Below are 23673 nucleotides of genomic sequence, written 5' to 3' on the forward strand. Positions count from 1 at the left end.
GTAAGCCTCTTTACAGATGTAGAAACTTTGTTAGAGGAAATATAACATGTAGACACCATTTGAATACTATCAGAGAGGGAAGGATGTGAGAGGAAGAGTATAATAATAAGTTTGGCAAAGAGATCGTAAAGAAGCAAGAGACGATGGTGGGGTTACGTTTCCGATCCGGTTTAGCCTTGGTTTTCATAATGGTTCAGGGGATCTCACCAAAAGTTTTCAAGAACAACAAGGATTAATTTTCATATACAAAAAAAAAAAGAAGCAATGTATCTATCATGTCTCCGTTATATTAACTGGAAGTGGATTTATCATACTTTCCGAAAGTCAAAAGATACTACAAAATCACCAGTCCACCAAAATGCTGGGTTCGGTTTTACTCAAATCCATCTAACTTCCAGCTCTTCTTCTTAGTAGTTATGTGTTAGGACTTATCTGGAGTGTTAATTAGGCGGGCAAGGAGGAAACAATGTTGGAACTCCAGAAGCTTCAGGCCAAGCTGCAACTTCCGGGACAGGAGAAAATGGGGCGGCATAAGTTTTGTAATACCGTTCAACAGAGTAACAGTCGTCTACATACTGCAAAGGGTTGATTTTGAGCTTCTCGCAGACTGCTAGAGCGTGCAGACATGGGAACTTGTAAATTTGGAACTCCCCACACGTGCAGGTTGAGCCATTCAACTGGACAATCCATTTCTCCTTTTCTGAATGCTCTGAGACCTGAAATGAATCTCTCTCTAAAGGCGTTATAACGTATGTAATGGAAGATTTCATGAACTCTTCAAGCTTGATCATGACAGGGCTGGTGTACACATCCCCACGATTAAGAGAGGCACAGCTCCATCTAAGGTTCTCATCGAACAAGGATCTCAACTTATCAAACAGAAGCATCATATCCCCTGTTGTATAATCACTGAGGTCTAAAGATGGAAACCCATCATCTAGATCTATCTCCATGATTCCATATCTCAGACCACTGTCATGAGCAAGAGCCCACTGATGTGGAAGGAATTGGTCTAACCACTTCCGAGCTTCTGGGTTCATCTTTTCGATGTCCTTCATGCATGAATCAAAATCATCTTTTTTTTTCGTGTATCCAGCGTTGTACAAAAGAGTCTCAAGGTAGCGGTCTACAAAAACGTCATGGAAATGACGGCACAGTTGATCCAGAGAGAACATGTGATAAGCCCAGGGTTCTTGCCACAAAAACCCTGGTTCATTAATAACAGCAAGTATGTCGGGGTGGGGACTGGAGATGAGGCAAAGGCCTTTCCTTTGAGTTACCTTCTCTCTGATTGCAGTGAGAAACCAACGCCAAATGTCAACGGACAGTTCTTTAGTAACCGAAAATGCAAGAGGAAAATAACCGTTACTTGCATCTACCCCCAAGGCAACAATCAATTTCATAGGATACTTACCGCTTAAGTCTAAGGACTCCACTTGGATCAGAGGTCTACAATGTTGAAACCCTTTAATGGACTGTGAAAACGCCCAAAACACGCCACGGAAAGATGCAAATTCAGTGTTAGGAAAACGACTATATTGCCAGTCCACAAGCAGCCCATTAGAAGTGTGTAATGCAGACATTAACTTCGGTATGACTCTGAAACTCTGATCCTCATCTCCAAAGACTCTTTTGATAGTTTCATCTCTTGCTTCCTCCATCTCTGTGGTTTCAAGCTCATAGCCATTTTTTTCTCTCCACCAGTTATTCAACTCTACAATTGAGAGCGTTGGCTGTACCCTTACCACACGTTCAATTTCATCTTTTACAAACTTTGCTTTAAAATCTTCAGGACTACAAGTATGTGGGGCAGTATATCTGGTTATCTCAACAAGCCCGTGTTTTTCCATTCTAGTTGCGCATAATGACCACTTGCATTTCCACCTTATGCACTCAAACTTATAAATGTCCTTCTCAGGCTCTCTTAATATATACTTTCGACGACTTTTAATAGACCACCAATCCACTGCCTTCTTCAATTCATCTCTATCTTTAAAACACAATCCTAAATGCATGTCATGATCGTCATCAATCCACAGACTGGGCACAAGACACGGTTTTAAAACACCAGAATTGACAACGTTAACCAAGCAGCCATCCGAATTTGAAGGTTTATCCGTCATTTCTAGTGTTCTCTGTCTTTTCGAGGAACTACCAGGACTTTCCAATGGCGAAGAACAAATAACAGGAACAATAACCTCATCAGAAGTTGGTTTAGCTTCCAAATAGAATTCCACATTTTTTATAGAAGGATGATTGCTTGAGACCTCAAGCATAGCTTCCAAACTAATGTTGTCCACCACGGGAAGATGTGCATACGTAAACAGATCCGGTGAAACAACTACAGGGTACCTTCCAAATATTTTGAACTCCAATTTTTGCTTATCTAATCCAAAAATTTCATAAAGCCTATCTAACAATGTGTTTAACGCCGTCTTTCGCATAACTGTGATCTTTTTAAGAATAGATCCTCCATAGCGTACGCCATCAGCACCATACTCAACAGAACCATTCAAGTGACACAACACCATAACCTTTTCTCTGAATGTTTCCAGAGCCATGAGCACAACAAACCTGCAGTAAATTCAAAGGAAAATGTAAAATTTGGGGCTAGACTCGTAAACAGTGATACTCAAAACTAAGACTTGTAAAGAAAAATGCAAAACCCTAAAAACTCCATGTCAACAATACTTTCCAGCTCTAAAAGGAGAAACCTTTTTTAGCTACAGAAGCAGATAAAAACCTAAACAGATAAAAACATAAACAGTGACACTCAAGACTAATAGACTAAGAGTTGTAAAGTTTTACCCACCTTCAAAAAAAAAGCAGGGGGTTTTCGATTGGGTGTCGCAGAGTAAAGCTTGGATCTTTCAGTAATTTCACCTTTCGCTAAGGATTTCTCCGGTGATGGCCACCGATAAAGACAACTACTACTGTTTCTGTGACAGGGAAATAACAAGTGTATAGCTTTTCAAAATGGATTACAGACTGTTCGATGCCAGACTAAAAATTAAATACAATTGGGCCGAAATAAGAAAGCCCGTTAATTAGTGTTTGAGTCCGTTCTAAACTAAAACATTCAATCCCATGCCCGCCTAGAATTTAACATTCGTTTTCTTGCTTCTTAAAGATGAGATCGGTGTTAGTGTGTCGTCGTCAATCTAAAGCAGCCTAACATTGATGCATAACGTGTAGTTCCAAAGCATCCAACTTTTTGAATGATACGGTAATGGTTGACTTCTAAATTTTTTAATGGTAAGGTTATAGTCTAACTAAGACAGAACAAGCCACCGTGGATTCAAAAGAACCAGACTGAATTTTCACATACAAAAGCAGCAACGCAATTAAACATGAACTTGTTTGATTCCTAAGTCTAGTTCTCTAACTTTGAGCTCTCCATATTAGAAAGAAACTCAAAAATCGAAACGGTGTTTAAAGTGGGCATGAATGGATCCTATGGAGCTTATGTTAAATCCTATATTTCTTCTTACATACTTACTCCACTCCTCATCCTTGGTCTTGTCTTCTTACAAACTGAGCTCATTTATTATCATTTCCTTTATAGATGACTTTCTTGTGGTGAAATCGATTTTGAACTTCTCAGCTGTAAGAATTAGTTAAAAAAAAACATAAATTACAAAGACACATCATCGGTGAAGATATAAAACAATATGATCTTAATTCATACCAAGTCGTTTGAGGATGTCAGCGATCGCGGTCTGTCAGGAAATAACAAAGCTATTATTAGAGACTTAAGACTATCTTCGAAGACACATAATTTTTTGTAGTTTGAATCCTCACCGTTTTAAAGTCCACCACTTTCAAGATATCAACAACTGCATTTCTCAATTCTACATCACTAGGAGGCTCCTTGGTTTTATCATTTACTAGATTAAACAAACACAGATAAACACATGGCGTCAGATACATAAGAAGATAAAGAAAGATATCTCAAAACTGATGATGGCAAAACCTAGTTTCATTTCTGTATTTCGTTTATGAAACTAAGGAATCTTCGGTTAACAAGTATTCGGATTGTTATAAATCTTCTTGAGTAAAGCTATCTTTCGTATTGAATGTATGGATGTATCCATGCCTAATAAATTCTAAGATAATATTGAAATTAGAAACAATACACTAGTAATGTTCACACCGATTTTAGTTCAGTTTTCATTCATGATTCTTGGTTTAATAAGACTGTTAACCAATTCAAATCAAATTCAGGATTAATAAGACTGTTAGCTCAGGGCACAGGAAAAATGCAAACTCTCGATGGACTTACCTGATACGTTAGGTTGAGGCAGAATGACCGGTGGGAACAATGTCGGAACTCCAGAAGCTTCTGGCCAAGCTGATACTTCCGGAACAGGAGAAAAAGTGGCTGCATAAGTTTTGTGTAATCGTTCAAGAGTGTAATAGTCGTCTACATACTGCAAAGGGTTGATTTTTAGCTTCTCGCAGACTGCTAAAGCGTGCAGACATGGAAACTTCTTTGATTGAAACTTCCCACACGTGCAGGTGCATTCATTCAGCCGAACAACCCATTCATCATTCTTTAATGGCTCTGAGACCTGAAAAACACCTTTCTCTAAGGGCATTATAACGTGAGTGATGGAATCTGTCATTAACTCTTCGAGCTTTTCCATGATGGTTTTGATGTACATATCTCCCCGGTTAACCCTACCCCTGCTATCACACAGACCCGTGTTGAAAAACAATCTCATCTCATCAAAAAGAAGCAGTATGTTTGCTGTCACTGGCAGACCAAGGGACTGAACGCTTTCAAAAATTGCAAACACATTTTCTGTATCGGTTGTCATGACTCCATATCTCCGACCACTGTCATGAGCTTGAGCCCACTTATTTTGAGGGAATTGGTCTAACCATTTCTGAGCTTCTCTGTTATTCTTTTTTATGTCATTCATATAGGAATCAAATTCTTCCTTCTGACTCGTGGATCCAGCCTCATAGACAAGATTCTTCAGGTAGTCATCTTGAAAAACATTGTGGAATCGAGAGCACAGAAAATCCAGACAAAACCTGTGATATGCCCAGGGTTCTTGCCAACGGGACCCAGGTTCGTTTATAACAGCGAGTATGTCCGGGTGGGAACTGGAGATGAGGCAAATTCCTTTCCTTTGTGTCACCTTCTCTCTGATTTCAGTGAGAAACCAACGCCAACTGTCTGAAGATTCCTCTGTGGTAACCGCAAATGCAAGCGGGAAATGGCAATCATCAGCTTCTACTCCTGAGGCAATCATCAGTTTCATAGGGTACTTACCATTCAAGTCTTTGATGTCCACTATGATCAGAGGTCTACAGTGTCGAAAACCTTCAATCGACTGTTGAAACGCCCAAAATACACCACGAAAGGATGCAAATTCAGGATCTGGAAAAAGATCGTATTGCCAGTCCACAAGTAGGCCATTAGATGAGTGAAACGCTGCCATTAATTTGGGTAATACTCTGAAACTTCGATCCCAATCTCCAAAGACTTTTTTGATCACTTCTTGTTTTGCTGCTTGCATTACTGAAGTCTCGAGTACATCGCCAAATTTTTCAAACCACCAATCTTTCAACTCTGCAACTGTTAGTGTGGGCTGTACCCTGATCAGACATTCAATCTCCTCTGCTGCAAATTCCACGTCAAAGTTATCTGACCCTATAGGACAACAAGTATGTGGACTATTAAACTCGGTTATCTCAACAAGTCCATGCTCTTCCATCCTAGCTGCCCGAAGCGACCACTTGCATTTCCATCTGATGCACTCAAACGTATATGCATCTTTCTCGGTTTCTCTTACTACAAACTTTTGCCTCCCTCGTATGGAGCACCAGTCCACCGCCTTCTTCAGCTCATCTCTGCCTTTAAAACACAACCCTACGCGCAATTCATGATCATCAACCCACAAACTGGAGAGAGACCACGGATTTGAAGCACTTGACTGGACACCTTTATTTAAGCATGCATTCGCCGACTCCTCTAAGTCTAACTCATGCAAATCCTTGTGTGCATCGCCGTTAGTTGCTGTCAAATTAACAACCTGCTCCAACCCATCCGACCCTGAGTTTGTATCCCTCATTTCTCTACCTCCATCTCGATGAGTGCTACGGTTTCCAAAAGCAGCATCTACCTTGTTTCCAGTCCACCCGTTATTGTTATCCACTGCCTGAACCTCTAACCCATTATCCCTTTCTAATTTAACAGATGAATGTGTCACATTACCTTCTTTGGGTTGTTGGGTCCTTTGTCTTTTCAAGGAACTTCCTGAATTCTCCAATGGCGATGAACGAGCAGCAGGACTTGCATCATCAGAAGTTGATTTCACTTCCAAATACAACTCCACATCTTTAACAGAAGGATGATTGCTCGAAACCTCAAGCATAATCTCCAAAGTAGAGTCGTTCACCACGGGAAAATGTACATACGTAAATAGCTGTGGTGAAACAACTACAGGGAGCCTACCAAAAATTGAAATCTTCGACCTCTGCTTATCTAATCCAAAAATTGGATAAAGCCCGTCCAACAATGTGCTTAACTCAGTATTTCCCCTAAATCTGACCTTCTTAGGAGTAGATCCTTCATAGTATACTCCATCAGGACCATACTTAATAGAACAATTAGTGTAACACAACACCGTAACCGTTTCTCTAAGAGTTTCCATCGCCGTGAACAAAACAGTCCTGCAGTAAATCCAAAGAAAAATGTAAACTTTTTAGGCCTTAACTCATGACATACAAAACCCTAGAAAACTACATATCCAAAGGGAAGGCTAAAGCTTGTTAGGACAGAAGAAGCAGATAAAGTGATAAAACCCATTCAGGAAACATAAACACTAAACAGTGATACTGAAGCTTAAGACTTGTAAGGTCCTCTCCTACGCACCTGGAACAAAGGGAGATTTTTCGAAACTGGGTATCGTTACAAAGCTTGGATTTTTCAGAAACGGAAGTAATTTCACCTTTCTCTAAGAAAAATTCCGGTGATGTGACAAAAACTATCAGGGAAAGGGAAACGCATAAGTCACAAATATAGCATTTCGAAATTATATATTACACATTCGAAACAAAAAATACAGAATTTAAAGAATAATTGGGCCGAAAGATGAAAGCCCGTTAGTGTTTAGTCCGTTCGAAACAGAAGTTTAAGATTCCCGCCTAAACTTAAAACAAAAGTTTATATTATTTTTTCTTGTTTGCTCTTCGATTTCAATTTGGATGAGTTTGTCCGCATTAAACCTTGCAGATCAAAATGAGCTATAGATTACCTGAGAGACATCTAAAAGAGCAAGGTCATAACAATTAACAAGGATATATTGGAAAAGATATTGTAAAGTCGAAAACTTAGATGACTGTTTAGCTTAGGGGATCACCATAAGTTCTCAGGAACAAACCACATTCTTTTTCCCATACAAAAGCAGCAACACATTATATCTACGTTATACAACCTGAACCGAATTAATCCTACTCCTACTCTCAAAAGTCAAAAGATACTACATAATAACTAATCAGTTGATATAATCCACCAAGATGCTCTTTACTCGGACTCAAATCCATCTTTCAGCTCTTCTTCTTTGTAGTGCGAGGTGTAGCTCTGCGTTTGGTACCTGATACTTTATTTGCAGGTGGTGGCGATTGCGCTGGGGGTGGAGGCGGAATGACAGGAGGAAGCAATCTCGGAACTTCAGAAACTTTTGGCCAAGCTGATATTTCCGGAACAGGAGAAAAAGTGGCGGCGTAAGTTCTCTTTAACAGTTCAAGGGTGTAACAATCGTCCACATACTGCAAAGGGTTGAATTTCAGTTTCTTGCAGACGGCTAGAGCATGTAGACATGGGAACTTGCAACGTTGAAACTCCCCACACGAGCAGGTGCAGTTGCTCAGCTGAACAATCCATTCATCCTTTTGTGACGGTGTTTCCACCTGAAATGTGTTATTGTCTAACGGCATTACAATGTAAGTAACGGAAGATGTCCTGAATTCTCCCAGCTTGTCCAAGACAGGTTTGGTGTACACATCACCACAGTTAAGAGAACTGCGGCTACAATTAAAAGACTTGTCAAAAGAGGATCTCAGCTCATCAAATAGAAGCAGCACAGAACCTGTCACTACATGATCAGCCAGCCCAAATCCTTTGCAAACTGCAAACAGAGATGTTGTATCTATCTCCATGATTCCATATCTCTGACCATTGTCATGAGCTAGAGCCCACTGATTTTGAGAGAATTGGTCTAACCAATTCTGAGCTTCTAGATTGTATTTTTTAATGTCCTTCATGAAGGAATCAAATTCTTCTTTCTTACTCGTAGATCCAGCCAGCTTCACAAGATCCTCCAGGTAGTAGTCTTGAAAAGCATTGTTGAATTGAGAACACAGATGACTCAGACAGAATTTGTGATAAGCCCAAGGTTCTTGCCACAGGGACCCGGGTTCATTAATAACAGCAACTATGTCCGGGTGTGGACTGGAAATGAGGCAAAGGTGTTTCCTTTGTGTAACTTTCTCTCTGATTCCAGTCAGAAACCAACGCCAAATATCAGTAGAAACTTCTTTAGTAACCGCAAAGGCAAGCGGAAAATAATTGTTGGCTGCATCAACCCCCGAGGCAATCATCAATTTCATTTGGTACTTACCGTTCAAGTTTTTGGTGTCTACTACGATCAGAGGTCTACAGTATTGAAACCCTTCTATAGACTGTGGAAATGCCCAAAACACGCCACAGAACGATGCAAACTTCGGATTAGGAAAAAGATGGTACTTCCAATCCACGAGCAGTCCATTTGATGAATGAAAGACAGACATTAATTTGGGCAAATCTTCAAAACTTTGATCCCAGTCTCCAAAAACTCTTTTGATAGCTTCCATTTTTGCAGACTGCACATCTGAAGTTTCAAGCTCATAGCCAATTTTGTTTTTCCACCATTTCTTCAACTCTGCAACTGTTTGTGTGGGCTTAACCCTGACCACACGTTCAATCTCATCTGCTTCAAACTCTGATTTGATATCTTCTGGATCAACGGGAGGACAAGTATGTGGACCAGTATACTTGATTATTTCAACAAGTCCATGTTTTTCCATTCTAGCGGCTCCTAGTGACCACTTGCATTTCCATCTGATGCACTCAAAGATATACTCGTCCTTTGCAGTCTCTCGTATTACACACTTCTGCTGCCCTTTTAGGGAACACCAGTCAACTGCCTTCTTGAGCTCACCACCACCTTTGAAGCACAATCCTACTCGCAAGTCATGATCATCAAGCCACAAACTAGACATACACGGTTTTGGTACACTGGAATCGGTATTCGAAGTGCTGGTATCCCCTGTCAAATCAATAACGTGTGCCCTCGTATCTGATCCTGATTTTCTATCCGTCTCACTCTTTGACTTGACAGGTTTCTCGGTTTTCCGTCTTTTCGAAGAACAACTGGGATCAGCCAACGGCGATGAACAAGCAGCAGGATCAAAGCCTCCATCGGATACAGATTTCACTTCCAAATACAGTTCAACGTTGAGTATAGAAAGATGTTGCTTGGAACCTCAAGCATAATCTCCAAACTAGTGTTGTTAACCACAGGAAGAGGTATGTACTTAACCATTGACCCTTGAACAGATGAAGGATATCTACCGATAACATCAAACTTTGATATACTTCTATCTAATCCAGTAACTTGATACAGATGATCCAACAATTCCTTAAACTGAGTCTTTGGCTGAACAATGATCAGTTTAAGAGTGGACCCTTCATAGTATATGCCATTTGGGCCATCCTTGATACGACCATTCCAGTAACAGTACACCGGAACCTCTGCTTCAGCCATGAGCACAAAACAAATCTACAAGGAATTCAAAGTAAAAATGTAAACTTTGGGGGATGAAACCCTAAAATACAAAAGATTATCTCTGATTCTCAACTTATAAGGAACCTAAAATAACAACAAATTCAGCAACAGAGACAGCTAAATCCAGCAAGAAAGAACCAAAAACTCGAAAATGCAAATCTCTGATTTCCTCGAAGTATAAGGGACCCTAACTGAAAAAGAAACAATATTTATATATAACAAAACAACGATAATGGCCTAATGAGTATCAACAACAAAAGAAGAAGAACACAAAAATAAAACCTTTAAAAAAGTCATAAGTAAGAGATGTCTACATACCTGCTGAAGAGAAAAATGGTGAATTTTGGACTTGGAAGTGACAAGGAAGCTTGAAATTTCGGAAATGGATGTAAAATCTCGCTCAGTAACGTTTAGGGTTTCTCCGGCGATATGGTCACAGCAGCCTGAGAGAGGAAGACAGCTACTTCCGCACAGAGTGAACTCACAGAATGTGTGATGTATCACATCACAGATTTTTGAATTAATTACAGAATGTAGAAAGAAAAATAGAACACGAAAAAGTAAAAAAGATTCAGAGAATTTACTCACCACCACTGTGCTGAGACAAGAAAGCCCATTAGTAGTATCTTGTAAGAAAAAACAAAGCCCAGCAAGTAAAAAGAAACTCGATTATGTGATCCGGAACTACATGTCCGGTTCAACCAATATCTGGAAACCAAATGATTGTGGAATTAAAAGGCAACATGTTGAAGTTTAATTTATGTTTCTCCCTAAATTGATTTCTAATATTTAATTATTTTCCTTGATAAACCAAAGTGTTCATGCATGAAGAAGATATTCTGTTTACATGGTTTCTTGCACTTAGGAAATATTTGAGGTTTTATACAAACTGTAAAACATAGGTACGTAGGATTAGCTGCTTGACCTTTTTATAAGAGCTTATAATCGTTTTTATAAGAGCTTATATCCATGGTGGTTCTTCATCTAATCTAGGTTCATCATTCATCTAAGGATACTCATGTACGTCCAATATTCCAATAGGTGAGAAGTCTTGCTTTCGGAACGTAAAACCGAAAATTGGTAGTTTGTTCCTCAATCACACAAGTTAAATTAGTACAAATTCCCGGAGATGATGGAATCGATGACAAAGTCATCAAAAGTTGTAAAGCTAGCTGGTGGACATCCAAAGACCATCTATCATCATATACTTTTGCTTTAACACCGACCACTATATTATTTTCATAGCATTTTCAAAACAATGCAATAAAGAAGAAGACTAGAATATATAATGGTAGATAAAATCTACTGTTTTATCTTTAGTTTATGTGTTTTAGATTTTAAATACTATATGTATATGGAATCATTGATTCTTACAAGCAAGGGAAATGAGAAAGGCGGAGAAAATGTTCCTAACAAGTAAACACCACTTCTCCATTATATATTGGTTATTACTTCTTATTGTATAAATCACTGAAAATAAGCAAGAGAGTCAAAGACACACGACGACTCAACGTACGTATCTTCCGTACGAATGGGTTTGGTGTTGGCATCTCACATTGTTGTTTACATTCAACAATTGGGTTCAGGAACACCACAAGACTTGAGATGAGAGCTAATGATACTTTTACTCAAGGTAACACGCTTTTGAATTACATCACACAGGCATGCTTCTTGCTCTTTCATTGACTCACAACATGAGTTCGGCAGCTTCATTCCACGAGACATACCGTCAAAGCAAAGATGAAGCGCATTCAGTTTTTGATGAGTTATAGTACATGATTCTCCACTCCTCTTGGAAGTACTACCGCTCGCTGCGGTAGCAGTTGCCGTAGGAAGGAATGATGCCGAGACTACGACGAATGCGATAAGGAACAATGCTACGATCTTCATATCTAATTGCAGCAAATTGTTCGGATTCGTATTGTTATCTAAGAGGATTTTCTTTAGGTATATATAGGGTAATTAAGGGTTCCCATTGTATGGTATTGCGTAATGAACGCGTACGTTTAGCCTTGTTAGTCCATAATTAGTTGTTCATTTGCTATATGTAAATATAGCCCAATAAGTACTAATGCTAAATCACATTCCTATAAAAGCTTTATAAATTAATAGATATGCTAGATTTGGATTTGGATAGGATTTCGTGTAATACGTGGAATCTGTAACGTGTAATATATAAACTTTCAAACCCTGTCTCACTTTGCATTTCAAACGAGGGTCAGTAAAATTGCGAATTGACAACTTCAAAACAAAGATGAATATGTAAAAGTTCATAGTATATAGTTCTTCTATAACACAATGTAAATGGTCAAGATGAATAAACATTTAACATTTTCAAAACATTCTTTTTTAAAAAAATTCGTCCAACTTTACATAATATTTCTTTTTAAGGAGTTGCAAGGAAAACATAGAAAGGAAACAAGGAGATAGATAAAGAGGAGACGGAATGAGTTTTTTTGTTTGCATCACAAGAGGTTTCAAACAAAGAGATAAAACATAGGAATCTAACTTATTTCATGCAAGATCCTATGCGAAAGCAGTCCTCTCTCTTTCTCTCTCTCTCTCTCTTAGAACCAGAGTCTTCAGGGATCAGAAGACACTTCAACTTTATCCCATTGCATATTTCTGAGTCCAGCTTCTGGCAGTAGACTCATACTTGGATCTGTCTGTTTTGTACATGTGGGCAATCTCTGGAACCAAGGGATCATCTGGGTTTGGGTCCGTCAACAATGAACATATCGAAAGCAACACCTATAAATTCACAGAAGATTGGAGTCAAACCAGAGTATATTCATTATATATACCCATTGCTATTGGTAAAAGAGTGCTTTTTCACCTTAGAGATGGTGAGTGCAGGACTCCACTGTTCTTTCAAAATGTCAAGGCAAATGCTTCCATTGCTGTTGACATTAGGATGAAACACTTTTGTCCTAAACGCAACCTGCAAGAGAAAGGTTCATTTGCAATACCATAGAAACCATTTACTGATTTTAATTTGGCAAAACTGATATTCACCTTTGGTGGCTTGAAAGGGTAATCCGGAGGGAAGTGAATGGTCACGAGAAAGACTCCGCCTGAATAAGGACTATCGGATGGACCCATTATGGTAGCTTGCCAGTGAAACATGTCCTCAGCGACTGGGCCTTGAGGATTAAAATTGTTCATAGAAGACAAAATTGAAAGTTTAGCATTGGTAAACATGATACGTGACATTAACTGAAATACACACAACAAAACATAAAGCGCCATAACAGTGTCTTAAGACTTCTATAGCAAATCATGCATGAACAGTTACCAACAATGCAATAGACTTGTGTAACACAAGCATGCAATAGAAAACTAACAAAGACTTAACAGCTTTCTACTCAAAAATGGGGAACAAGTCAGACTGTTCTTATTTCCTCATAAAGCAAGACATCAGTTATGGACACTGAGACAAACAAGGTAGGATGCAATCTATGGTAGGCACCAGAATCTCAAATCCAAGAAAAAATCTCAATTTTTAATTGCTATCGCCTAAACTATGATCATAAGATAGCTGCAACAGCCAATCTAAAATCAGTACCCAGAAGTTTTGCTGTAAGAAAAATCTCAACTTTTAGCAAGTATTATCCAGGATGGGTATAGATTTCTCAATTTCAAATAGCTATCTTCTTAACGATGATCATTAGAAAGCTGAAATTCCTAATCTAGGATCAGTACACCCAGCAAGCAGTATGTTCAATTCAAAGAAGAAACTCAACATTCAATTGTTATACTCAAGATCTGTAGATAAGTATGTTCTGTGATTAAGAAGCCACAAAAAGATATCATTTTACTTTATAGCATATAAGATCTACGATAAAGCTCAAAAAATGGATAAGAGAGGAAATCTAACCAGCACTGCAGGAGGTTGGAGGATCCTTCTGGAGATCCTTGAGCTCTTTCAAGATCCGTTTCGAAGCCATTTCTGAACACAAACTCCTAGATCCAATCCCAAAAAAAAACCCTAGATCGATTCAGCAACGGAAGAGATAAACGAACAAAGGACGAGTAAGGTTGAATATTTCCAGGGAAAAAAAAGGAGTAAGGTTTAACCTCAAACAGATCCTCCAAAACTCGCTTGACGATTCACTCCTGCAGCAGATTTCGAGAAAGAGACAGAGAGAGCCTTTGAGACCTAAAGAAAATGAGAGAGAAGGGAAAAAAAAAAAAAAAGAGTAATGTTTGGGATTTTATAAAGGTAAGCTCCAGAAATTAATTAAAAATGCCAGCTATTTTCCAGCGAGCGAGAGAATAATAATTATTGGATAAATTAATATAAAGGAGACCCTCTGGTTTACGCAGAGTCTTATAAGCAGGCTTTATAAGGGATTAGCCTTAAACCCTTAGGGTTTTTGTCTTCGAGCAAACTCGACTCTTCTTCCCAGGTACTGACACATAGATAGAGAGCTGTGAGATCATAATCAATGGCGGCTAAGGTTTCGTTGAAGCTAAAAGGAAAATCAAAAGGATCAAAGGGGTCATCTTCTTCATCCTCCTCCTCTGCGCCTTCCAAGTTCGATGTCTTGAAGGATTGGACCAACTGGTCTTTGAAGAAAGCCAAAGTCGCCACTCACTATGGCTTCATCCCTCTGATCATCATCATCGGCATGAATTCGGATCCTAAGCCGGAACTCTCTCAGCTCCTTACTCCCGTTTAATCCATCTTCGTCGAATCTTCTTCCTACTAATGTTTTGATTAGATGCTTTTTGTTACTTTTCCCCAAATTTGTTCTGCTTTTTCGATATATGAAATGGATTTGTATTTGTTTCTGAATTTATCATTCAAAGTTTCATTCTTTTTTTTTTGCAAAAACAGCTCTGTACCGATCACTCAAATAGCATTCACTTTTCAATTTTAATAAACAAATGATCTATGAAGGAGAAAGACTACAACTTTGTTTGTCTCATTCTGCATCAACTGATCGAATATCTTCAATCAATTTCACAACTTGAGCTATATGAGGTCGATCTTGTTGCTTCAGAGCAACACAAGCCAATCCTATTTGCAACATCTCTACCATTTCTTCCTCGAAACCACCTGACTGACTCAATATCTCCATATCAAACACCTCCCCAGTCCACTCTTTTGCAACCACATTCTTTATCCAGCTAGCTAAATCCATGTTTTCGCCTTGTCTTGTTGTTGGTGCTAGTTCCGCTGGACTCACTGGTGATTTCCCTGTCAAGAGCTCCAGTAATACCACACCGAAGCTGTATACGTCCGAAAACTGTGTGCTTCTTCTCGTGTCTGTTATTTCAGGTGCGTGGTAACCCGAAGTAAGGCAAGTGGTTTGAGGAAGAGATCTCATGATGGTTGTCAAGCCAAGATCGCCAATGCAGCCATAGCATTGTGAGTCTAAGAAGATGTTTGAGGATTTGATGTTCCCGTGGCTGAGTTTACCATTGTTCCCTTCATGGATTGTAGCCAGCCCTCTCGCTGCTCCGGTAGCTATTCTCAATCTAGCATCCCAATCTAACGGCACTCGATGATACTTTCCTCTGTTTCCTGCATATAAAAATTGAACCTTTTTTGTTTACTCATGTTGTTTTTGATATATCATCAGAGTGAGAGGCTGAGAGCAATGAAAGTAAAAGAGTAACTAACCGTGCAGCATTTGAAAGAGGCTTCCTTGACTGTAATAGCTATAAACAGCGAGTTTATCATCTTTGGAATAGTAGTAAGCCTTTAGTTCAGCTACAAATTCATGTCTGATCATACCAATGATCTCCATTTGTTGCTCAAACTCTCGTCTTCCCACGACCACTTCCTTCAGTCTCTTCACTACGACCGTGCTCATGTCTTCCATTGTCACCTTGTAAGTTGTACTGAAAGCACCCTTCCCCAAAACTTCAGCAGATGAGCTTAGCAAATCATCTAAATCAAACGAGTGGTTTCTTCCCCCGAAGAAGATAATCTTCCCGCCTTCTTCAGTGTTATCGTCTCTAGCTGTCCAGTTTCCTGGAGAAGAAGACGAGTCTCTCTTCCTCAGTTTCCCCGGGATTCTAGCCTTCCCGAAACATTTCTTTCTTAGGCAACAAGTGATCATTGTATAGGAAAACCCGGAGAAACCCAAAACGCAAACTGCAGCCAGAATCAACAGGAAAGCAATCTGGCTTAACCCGAAAGGAATCTTGTGTTGTCTCTGCCTCTGGGTAGTGTTGTTACTCACCTTGTTGCCAGAAAAGGCTGACCTTTGGAATCTTTGAAGTGATTTTGGTATTGTACCGACGAGCTTGTTGTTGGACAAGTTGACTTGGCTCAGCTTTGGAAGATCAAGATCGGGTATTTCCCCTGAGAAGGAATTGTTTGCAAGATTCAAGACTCTAAGGCTGGTCAAACCTGACAGAGAAGCAGGGATGCTTCCGTTGAATCCATTGTTAGACAGATCAAGAACCTTAAGATTCTTCAACTCCGAGAGAATCACCGGTAATAAAGGACCGGAGAGGTAGTTGTGCTGTAGATAAAGATGAGTCAAGTTCTTGAGATTTATGAAATCAGAAGGGAAGTCTCCGGTGAAATGGTTGTTTCTAAGGCTTAGAAACTTGAGAGAAGAGAGACGAGAGATGGTGAAAGGAGGAATCAAACCGTTGAATCCAACCGCAGGCAATCTAACGGATACAATTCGATCTCGGTTAGCGTTGCAGGAAACTCCGGTCCAGAGATGACAAACCGGAGAGCTCTGGTTCCAACGGAGAAGAGACGAATTGAAATGAGACAAGAAAGTAAGCAAAGCTTTCTTGTCGTCGTCAAGAGTCTGAGATGAGATCAGAACAAAACAGAGAAACAAAGAGAAGAAGAAGAAGAAGAAGATATGCATTGTGAAGAAGAAACTAGTTTTTGTTGCAAACTGTAAAAACAAAACAGAGAACTTTTCTTTAGCTAGAGAGAAGTTGTTGTTGTTGTGGATTAAAAATAAAGAACTATGAAAGGGAGATTTAAAAAGATACGCCGGCAAAACATAAAGTCTTTTCGTTTTATAAGCAAACAAAAAAACCTTGAGAAGCCATTAACAAATTTTGACCGTTTCTATGCAAAATTATGAGTTTATATTTTTGATCGTTGAGTATTTAACTCTTTTTGCTTGAAAGCATTTTCATACTAACGGCTAATATCTTTCTTTACTGTAAGGCATGTAACGTAAGCGCGGTAAAACTCAGAGGTTTTGACTCACCAACCTAAATATAAAAAAAAAGGAAATTATTGATGTTGTGGTCAACTTATGTATAGAAAACATGTTTGTCTTAAATTTAGATATGATTTATTGAGAATTTGGGACAAGTAAACCAAAACAAAAAAATTATTAATAATCATATCTAAAACTATATAAGTGTTTAAGAAATTGCTTTTTCTTTTTTTACTAGCAGTCTGAGTAGACTTTTGAAGTTGGGACAAGGACACAAAAAATGTTGGGTGAAATTGTTTAAAGTTAAACAGAGTAGGCATCTATCTAAATTATGAGTAATACAACATTTTTTATATAATCGAAATGGATAGACTTATATGTGTGAGATCGTCATATTTGGATAAGGTCTCTAATTCAAATATAACCCACTAATTACAATAAAAAATTCCTTACAAAGAAAAATGAAAGATAGATTCACATCCAGTATTTATGTAAAATACAAAATTACTTACATAGGAAAACACAAATTAGCAAAATGAAATGTTGAAGTAAATAAAAGTAATATGAGATTTGTTTCTAAATAACTGGTGTAGTGTTTTATCTATTGACATAAAACGAGAAACACGTGAACGTGAGTGAGATGAGATTGGGATTTGGATGGTTCTAGTAGATGGATAAAAACAAAAACAAACATGATTTTGTAAGCAGACTATAAATTAATAATAACTGCTGCGGAGTGACCAAACCCCATAATAATAATAAGACGAAACGGCTTCTTCATCAATCAATCATTTCTCATCATCCAACAACAACATCTCCCACACTGGTTTTGTAAATTCTCTCCGGTAAGAGGCGAACGAAGATGAACGATGCTGAAGTTACCAACCAGATCCACCAGATGGTCTGCTTCATCCGCCAAGAAGCTGAGGAAAAGGCCAATGAGATCTCTCTCTCCGCCGAAGAAGTCCGTAATTCTTCTCTCTCTCTTGATCTTGATCTTACTTGCCCATTTCGTGTTAAGTTCTCTGGAATCTTCACTGCATAACGATCCTGAGACCATTTCGAAAATTTCTTGACTGTTGTGTGACTAGTTTACTTAATCTTCGGATCTTAAGATTCCTGTTCGATTTTGTTCTGAGATTTCATTGCGTAGTCAACAAGTTCATATGCTCTGATCTGAGATAATATGGCTTTGAAATCTAAATCTTGTGGGTTATATGTGATGTTTTGTTGATATTGTAGGAGTTCAACATTGAGAAGTTGCAGCTAGTTGAAGCAGAGAAGAAGAAGATAAGACAAGAGTATGAGAAGAAGGAGAAACAGGTTGATGTCAGAAAAAAGATGTGAGTTCTTTCTCACTCTCCTCTGTCTCTCTCTGTCTCTGTGGTTGCTTTTGTACTGAGATCTGAAATGATGTGCTCCTCTTTGCTTTAGATCTTGTTTTCTTGAAGAGAGATAGACATAAATGGTTTTGTCTTTGGTTTGTATAGGTCACTTGTTAATTATGTGTTTGCTAATTTGTTTCTTGTGTTCTGTAATATTAGTGATTACTCAATGCAACTGAATGCGTCGAGGATCAAGGTTCTACAAGCTCAAGATGACATTGTCAATGCAATGAAAGAAGAGGCAGCTAAGGAACTCTTGAAAGTTAGCCAACATGGCTTTTTCAACCATCATCACCATCAGTATAAACATCTCTTGAAAGATCTCATTGTTCAGGTTCTCTCTCAGTCTAAGTTTTCAAACAAGCTCTTTGATTGTTGTTTCTCTCTTAATTGTTCCTCTAAAATTGTTTTTTTTTTTTTTGAGTATGTATTTGCAGTGTTTGCTTAGATTGAAAGAGCCTGCAGTGTTACTGCGTTGCCGTGAAGAAGATCTTCACATGGTTGAGTCAATGCTGGATGATGCGAGTGAGGAATATTGTGAGAAAGCAAAGGTTCATGCTCCTGAGATCATTGTCGACAAGGATGTTTACCTTCCTCCTGCTCCTTCAGATGATGACCCTCATGCTCTTTCCTGGTAAAATTTCATCAAACCAAAACACTCAAAACTATAACAGAACCAAAACACTCTAAAATACCAAATGACACTTGTGGATATATATCTAAATAACAGCGCAGGAGGAGTGGTACTGGCTTCTCGTGATGGGAAAATCGTGTGTGAAAACACGCTTGATGCGAGGTTGGAGGTTGCCTTCCGCAAGAAACTTCCCGAGGTTAGACAAAATCCACCATTTGCTCCCCTAAATTACTCAATGTAGTACCACAAGAACTCAAGATAAAAACAAGAATTGTGATCTTCTTTTCTAAGCATTTAGCTATTGTTCTTGAATGTGTGTAGATCCGAAAGTCGCTCATTGGTGCAGCTTGATGAATGATGATGACTCCTCCAACCTTATCCAACCAAATGGCTACATTCATCCATTTCTTTCTATTGTCACCATTATTTTTTGAAATTATGTGTAATGAATGTTGTTGATGGGCATTGGACTTTCGTTTGTTAAATTGTTTTTCAACATATGTTTGGTTTGGTGATGCAATAATAAAGAGCAATTAAACTCCTTAGATTTGGACCTTGTCCTTTGTCCTGCCACATGGTTGAGATTCCAAGAAAGTAAGCATGTCCAATGCTTGAATCTTAAGTTATTTCTTAGTTATAATAGACCAAAAATTAAATCATTAATGATAATTTAGGTAATATGTATCTTGGTTAAGGAATTTTGTGGGTGTATCTTAGTGTTACGTGTTTATTTGTGATTGATTTGAGTTTAGAAAGAAAAAAAACTTATTTATACTAGTGTGTTTTATTATATTTTTATTGAAATATGATTTGGTTGAGAATATTTGGCAAAAATTTGGCAACAATTAAAATATGATTTGTACTATGTGTTTTATCATGTTTTTACTGAAATCTTATTTGGTTGGAAATATTTGACAAAAATTTGACAACAATTAAAATATGATTTGTACTACGAGCTTTTTTATATTGTGTGTGTTACAAATTAATAATTTTTATGTTTTATAAAATTTTAGGAGGGTGTATTGAAACCATATAAATTTCTGGGTCTTACATTAAAGGACGTGGTGGTAAAAATAATGTTTGTTCATAAAAAAAAAAAACCAGAGCTGGTAAGAGGACTAGATTCAAGGCTTTTGTTGTCGTTGGTGATTGTAATGATCATGCTGGATCAAGTTCTCTAATGAAGTTGTCCTTGTGAAGTGATTATTCTCCCGTAACTGTGTGTTATAAATATTTCAAAATACCATCTTTGGAGGTGTGATTTTATAAATTGGATTTCTAGTGTAAAAATGTGTCCAAAATCTCCCAAAATCACTGTTATGGGATTTTGAAGAAGAATTTATTTTGTTTCCAATAACAGTAGATTCTATATGATTTTTACAAATTGTTATTTGAATAACAAGAGATTGTGAGTGATTTTAATTAATTTTATAAATGTCCATTTTCAATAACATAAGATTTAGGAAGAGATTTGTAAATTACAAGTTGAATAACAGAAAATTTTAATTTTTTTCCAAAATCCTCTAAAATCATGGATTGAATACATCCCCGTTAATTTTCAAACATTAATGATTTTTTTAAGATCTTCAAATAAGATACAAGCATTGAATATGCTCTAGCCTCGTCACAGGAAGAGGGTCAAAAGTCTCTTCCTCCTTCTACGTTACATGCACATACGTTTTTTTAAGATATAAATAGGCCTTCTTTATTTTTAGATATACGTTTTCTAACCAAGTCATTTATATGTATTTGGGGATCAAACTCTCCTTCTTCTTGGTAAAATTCACATACTGTTGTAACTTGTAAGTGTTTTTGTTCAACGAAAAAGAAACTTCAAATAAGAAAATGGCATCAAACAAAAACTCCTTCATCTTGGTTCTTTGCCTATGTGTTCTCTTGACCTCAGGTGATATATCTATCTTATATGTCCATTTATATATATGTATAACTAACTATTCGTTAGATCTAATGTTTTCTTTTTAAATGATAGAGTTGGGAGGAGAAGCAAAAAGTATGAATCCAACGGGGAGAAAATGCCCAGACCCTAACGGTGTGGACAGAAAGAGTGAATGTGCCATTTATTGTACGACACAAGGTTTTATGGGTGGTTCTTGTCAAGGCTACAAGGGCCACTATATGTGCGAGTGTTATGAAGGCTAAATACAACAACATTCCCATTTGATTTCAACCATTGTATTTGTTTTCTTGAATCACTATCACAATATCTTAAGAATAAGTTAGTGTTATCTTAATAAAAGTGTAATCTGAATATATATGTCGTTTAGTTTTTAATCTTCTCTTTCTTGTTGTGCAAAGTAAAAAAAAAAATGGTGAAGCAAAAGGCTTTTTTGAATACAACAATGTGGTTATCTCCTAAAGATACAAATTTTGGCCCAAAAACTCTTGTCATGTTTAATAGATCCACTTAACTTAAGACTCGTATATGTTAAAGTTGTCCGACCATTCAACATCGTCAAAAGGCTAATATATCAAGTTGATGTTAAATTATTGAAATAGTACTACTACATGAAGAGACGATACGAAGAGGTAGAGTCCAACTTCGACATGGACACTACCATTTCCCTACTTATATTAAAAGATCATTTTATAACCAAAACTTTAGTATTAAAATATGAAACATGATTACAAATTAACAAATCCAACATCCCCACTAGCTAGTTGGATATAAAAATGTCAAAGTGAATGCTACTGTTTTGTAAGGTGGTGACACCGAACGATATCGTTTTAATCAATGAGTTCATCATATAGACAGTCTCTACCAAACGACATCGTTTTAGGAAACATTGAGATCATCGTTTTCGTTTGTCCCTTGGCTCCATCGACGAGTCCGTCAATTTCACAGTATAAATATCTCCGCCCCACTCTCTCTCTCTCATCACTTTGCTATCTCATTTTCTCTCTCTCTCTCTCTACCAAAAGAGAATCCTTAAGCTCTCTCTATCTTCTCTTCAATGGAGTCCGCAGCTCTGTCCCGAATCGGTCTCGCCGGACTCGCCGTTATGGGCCAGAACCTCGCCTTGAACATCGCCGAGAAAGGTTTCCCAATCTCAGTCTACAATCGAACCACCTCCAAAGTCGACGAAACCCTAGATCGAGCCGCCGTTGAAGGAAACCTCCCAGTCTCCGGCCAATACTCTCCGCGTGATTTCGTCCTCTCGATCCAACGGCCTAGATCTCTCATCATCCTCGTCAAAGCTGGTGCTCCCGTTGACCAAACAATCGATGCGTTCTCCGAGTACATGGAGCCCGGTGATTGCATCATCGACGGTGGTAACGAATGGTATCAGAACACCGAGCGACGGATCTCCGAGGCTGAGCAGAAAGGATTGCTCTATTTAGGCATGGGAGTCTCCGGCGGCGAAGAAGGAGCTCGTAACGGTCCTTCGTTGATGCCTGGTGGGTCATTTCAAGCTTATGATAACATCAAGGATATTTTGGGGAAAGTAGCAGCTCAGGTTGAAGATGGTCCTTGTGTTACTTACATCGGAGAAGGTGGATCTGGAAATTTCGTGAAGATGGTTCATAATGGGATTGAGTATGGTGATATGCAGTTGATCTCTGAAGCTTATGACGTGTTGAAGAACGTTGGTGGATTGAGCAATGAGGAGCTTGCGGAGATCTTCACGGAGTGGAATCGAGGTGAGCTTGAGAGTTTCTTGGTTGAGATTACTTCCGATATATTTAGAGTTAAGGATGATTTTGGTGATGGTGAGTTAGTGGATAAGATTTTGGATAAGACTGGTATGAAAGGTACCGGAAAGTGGACTGTTCAGCAAGCAGCAGAGCTTTCTGTGGCGGCTCCAACTATTGCTGCTTCGTTGGATTGTAGGTATTTGAGTGGATTGAAAGATGAGAGGGAAAATGCTGCAAAAGTTTTGAGGGAAGCTGGAATGAAAGAAGAGATTGGTACTGCTTCAAGCGGAATTGATAAGAAGAGATTGGTTGATGATGTTAGGCAAGCTTTGTACGCTTCGAAAATCTGTAGTTATGCTCAAGGAATGAATTTGCTTAGGGCTAAGAGTTCAGAGAAAGGTTGGAACTTGAATTTCGGTGAGCTGGCTCGGATATGGAAAGGCGGGTGTATCATAAGAGCGGTTTTCTTGGATAGGATCAAGAAAGCTTACCAGAGGAACCCGGATTTGGCGAGTCTTGTGGTTGATCCCGAGTTTGCTAAAGAGATGGTTCAGAGACAAGCTGCTTGGAGAAGAGTTGTTGGTTTGGCTGTTTCTGCAGGGATAAGCACGCCTGGAATGTGCGCGAGTCTTGCGTATTTCGATACTTATAGACGCGCTAGATTGCCGGCGAATCTGGTTCAGGCGCAGAGAGATCTCTTTGGAGCTCATACTTATGAGAGAACCGATCGTCCCGGTGCCTACCACACTGAATGGACTAAGCTTGCTAGGAAGAACAATTGAACAACACTCCACTGACACTTGTTTTTATTTTTCCTAGAACCCTTTTTGTCTTGCTTTATTTTAAGCATGGGAACTGGGATTCAAACTACATTGTTTCACGAGTATTTTGTTCAGATTTCAGAATAAGAAGTGCACCACCTTTGATTTTTGTTTTAGTTCCTGAACATTTGCGTCTTTTGCTTTAAAATGAATGATCAGTCCACAACGGAAAGGTGATTTGAGTTATTTTGT

General features: G+C 38.5%; 9 protein-coding genes and 1 pseudogene across 10 annotated transcripts; 4 read left to right on the plus strand and 6 right to left on the minus strand.

Annotated features, from left to right (window-relative positions):
• Positions 1–180: 180 nt before the first annotated feature.
• Positions 181–2933, minus strand: LOC17896286. Its single transcript, XM_006300906.2, has 2 exons — positions 2813–2933; positions 181–2574 (listed from the first exon to the last, which is right to left on the minus strand). Exon 2 carries the CDS (start codon positions 2559–2561, stop codon positions 441–443), a length of 2121 nt encoding a protein of 706 aa, XP_006300968.1. The 5' UTR covers positions 2562–2574; positions 2813–2933; the 3' UTR covers positions 181–440.
• A 340-nt stretch (positions 2934–3273) lies between these two features.
• LOC17895713 lies at positions 3274–6993 on the minus strand. Its single transcript, XM_023788613.1, has 5 exons — positions 6887–6993; positions 4283–6684; positions 3802–3887; positions 3689–3719; positions 3274–3604 (listed from the first exon to the last, which is right to left on the minus strand). Exons 2-5 carry the CDS (start codon positions 6663–6665, stop codon positions 3528–3530), a joined length of 2577 nt encoding a protein of 858 aa, XP_023644381.1. The 5' UTR covers positions 6666–6684; positions 6887–6993; the 3' UTR covers positions 3274–3527.
• Positions 6994–7365: 372 nt separating this feature from the next.
• On the minus strand, positions 7366–10268 carry LOC17894542 (annotated as a pseudogene).
• Positions 10269–11144: 876 nt separating this feature from the next.
• LOC17895481 (non-specific lipid-transfer protein 2) lies at positions 11145–11749 on the minus strand. Its single transcript, XM_006300283.2, has one exon. It carries the CDS (start codon positions 11727–11729, stop codon positions 11409–11411), a length of 321 nt encoding a protein of 106 aa, XP_006300345.1. The 5' UTR covers positions 11730–11749; the 3' UTR covers positions 11145–11408.
• A 414-nt stretch (positions 11750–12163) lies between these two features.
• Positions 12164–14043, minus strand: LOC17896202 (ubiquitin-conjugating enzyme E2 28). Of its 2 annotated transcripts, none has more exons than XM_006302803.2 (5): positions 13917–14043; positions 13717–13802; positions 12855–12982; positions 12676–12780; positions 12164–12590 (listed from the first exon to the last, which is right to left on the minus strand). In XM_006302803.2, exons 2-5 carry the CDS (start codon positions 13784–13786, stop codon positions 12447–12449), a joined length of 447 nt encoding a protein of 148 aa, XP_006302865.2. In that variant the 5' UTR covers positions 13787–13802; positions 13917–14043; the 3' UTR covers positions 12164–12446. The 2 variants fall into 2 exon arrangements, with proteins under 2 accessions (XP_006302865.2, XP_023643479.1); XM_023787711.1 differs by having other exon boundaries at positions 13717–13827.
• Positions 14044–14230: 187 nt separating this feature from the next.
• On the plus strand, positions 14231–14668 carry LOC17896495 (mitochondrial import receptor subunit TOM7-2). The gene has a single exon (XM_006303021.2). It carries the CDS (start codon positions 14288–14290, stop codon positions 14519–14521), a length of 234 nt encoding a protein of 77 aa, XP_006303083.1. The 5' UTR covers positions 14231–14287; the 3' UTR covers positions 14522–14668.
• On the minus strand, positions 14660–16681 carry LOC17895223 (putative inactive receptor-like protein kinase At1g64210). The gene is made up of 2 exons (XM_006300943.2): positions 15469–16681; positions 14660–15369 (listed from the first exon to the last, which is right to left on the minus strand). Exons 1-2 carry the CDS (start codon positions 16679–16681, stop codon positions 14768–14770), a joined length of 1815 nt encoding a protein of 604 aa, XP_006301005.1. The 3' UTR covers positions 14660–14767.
• Positions 16682–17739: 1058 nt separating this feature from the next.
• Positions 17740–19553, plus strand: LOC17895151 (V-type proton ATPase subunit E3). Its single transcript, XM_006302699.2, has 6 exons — positions 17740–17951; positions 18230–18330; positions 18532–18706; positions 18810–19006; positions 19103–19202; positions 19328–19553. The coding sequence occupies exons 1-6, from the start codon at positions 17850–17852 to the stop codon at positions 19355–19357; spliced, it is 705 nt and encodes a 234-aa protein (XP_006302761.1). The 5' UTR covers positions 17740–17849; the 3' UTR covers positions 19358–19553.
• Positions 19554–20794: 1241 nt separating this feature from the next.
• On the plus strand, positions 20795–21305 carry LOC17896020 (defensin-like protein 35). The gene is made up of 2 exons (XM_006300363.2): positions 20795–20912; positions 20997–21305. The coding sequence occupies exons 1-2, from the start codon at positions 20852–20854 to the stop codon at positions 21164–21166; spliced, it is 231 nt and encodes a 76-aa protein (XP_006300425.1). The 5' UTR covers positions 20795–20851; the 3' UTR covers positions 21167–21305.
• Positions 21306–21907: 602 nt separating this feature from the next.
• LOC17894748 (6-phosphogluconate dehydrogenase, decarboxylating 1, chloroplastic) lies at positions 21908–23597 on the plus strand. Its single transcript, XM_006301670.2, has one exon. It carries the CDS (start codon positions 21979–21981, stop codon positions 23440–23442), a length of 1464 nt encoding a protein of 487 aa, XP_006301732.1. The 5' UTR covers positions 21908–21978; the 3' UTR covers positions 23443–23597.
• The last annotated feature ends 76 nt before the right edge of the window (positions 23598–23673 follow it).

This window comes from Capsella rubella, unplaced genomic scaffold (genome assembly GCF_000375325.1).
Source record: "Capsella rubella cultivar Monte Gargano unplaced genomic scaffold, Caprub1_0 scaffold_2, whole genome shotgun sequence".
Taxonomy (NCBI): Eukaryota; Viridiplantae; Streptophyta; class Magnoliopsida; order Brassicales; family Brassicaceae; genus Capsella; species Capsella rubella.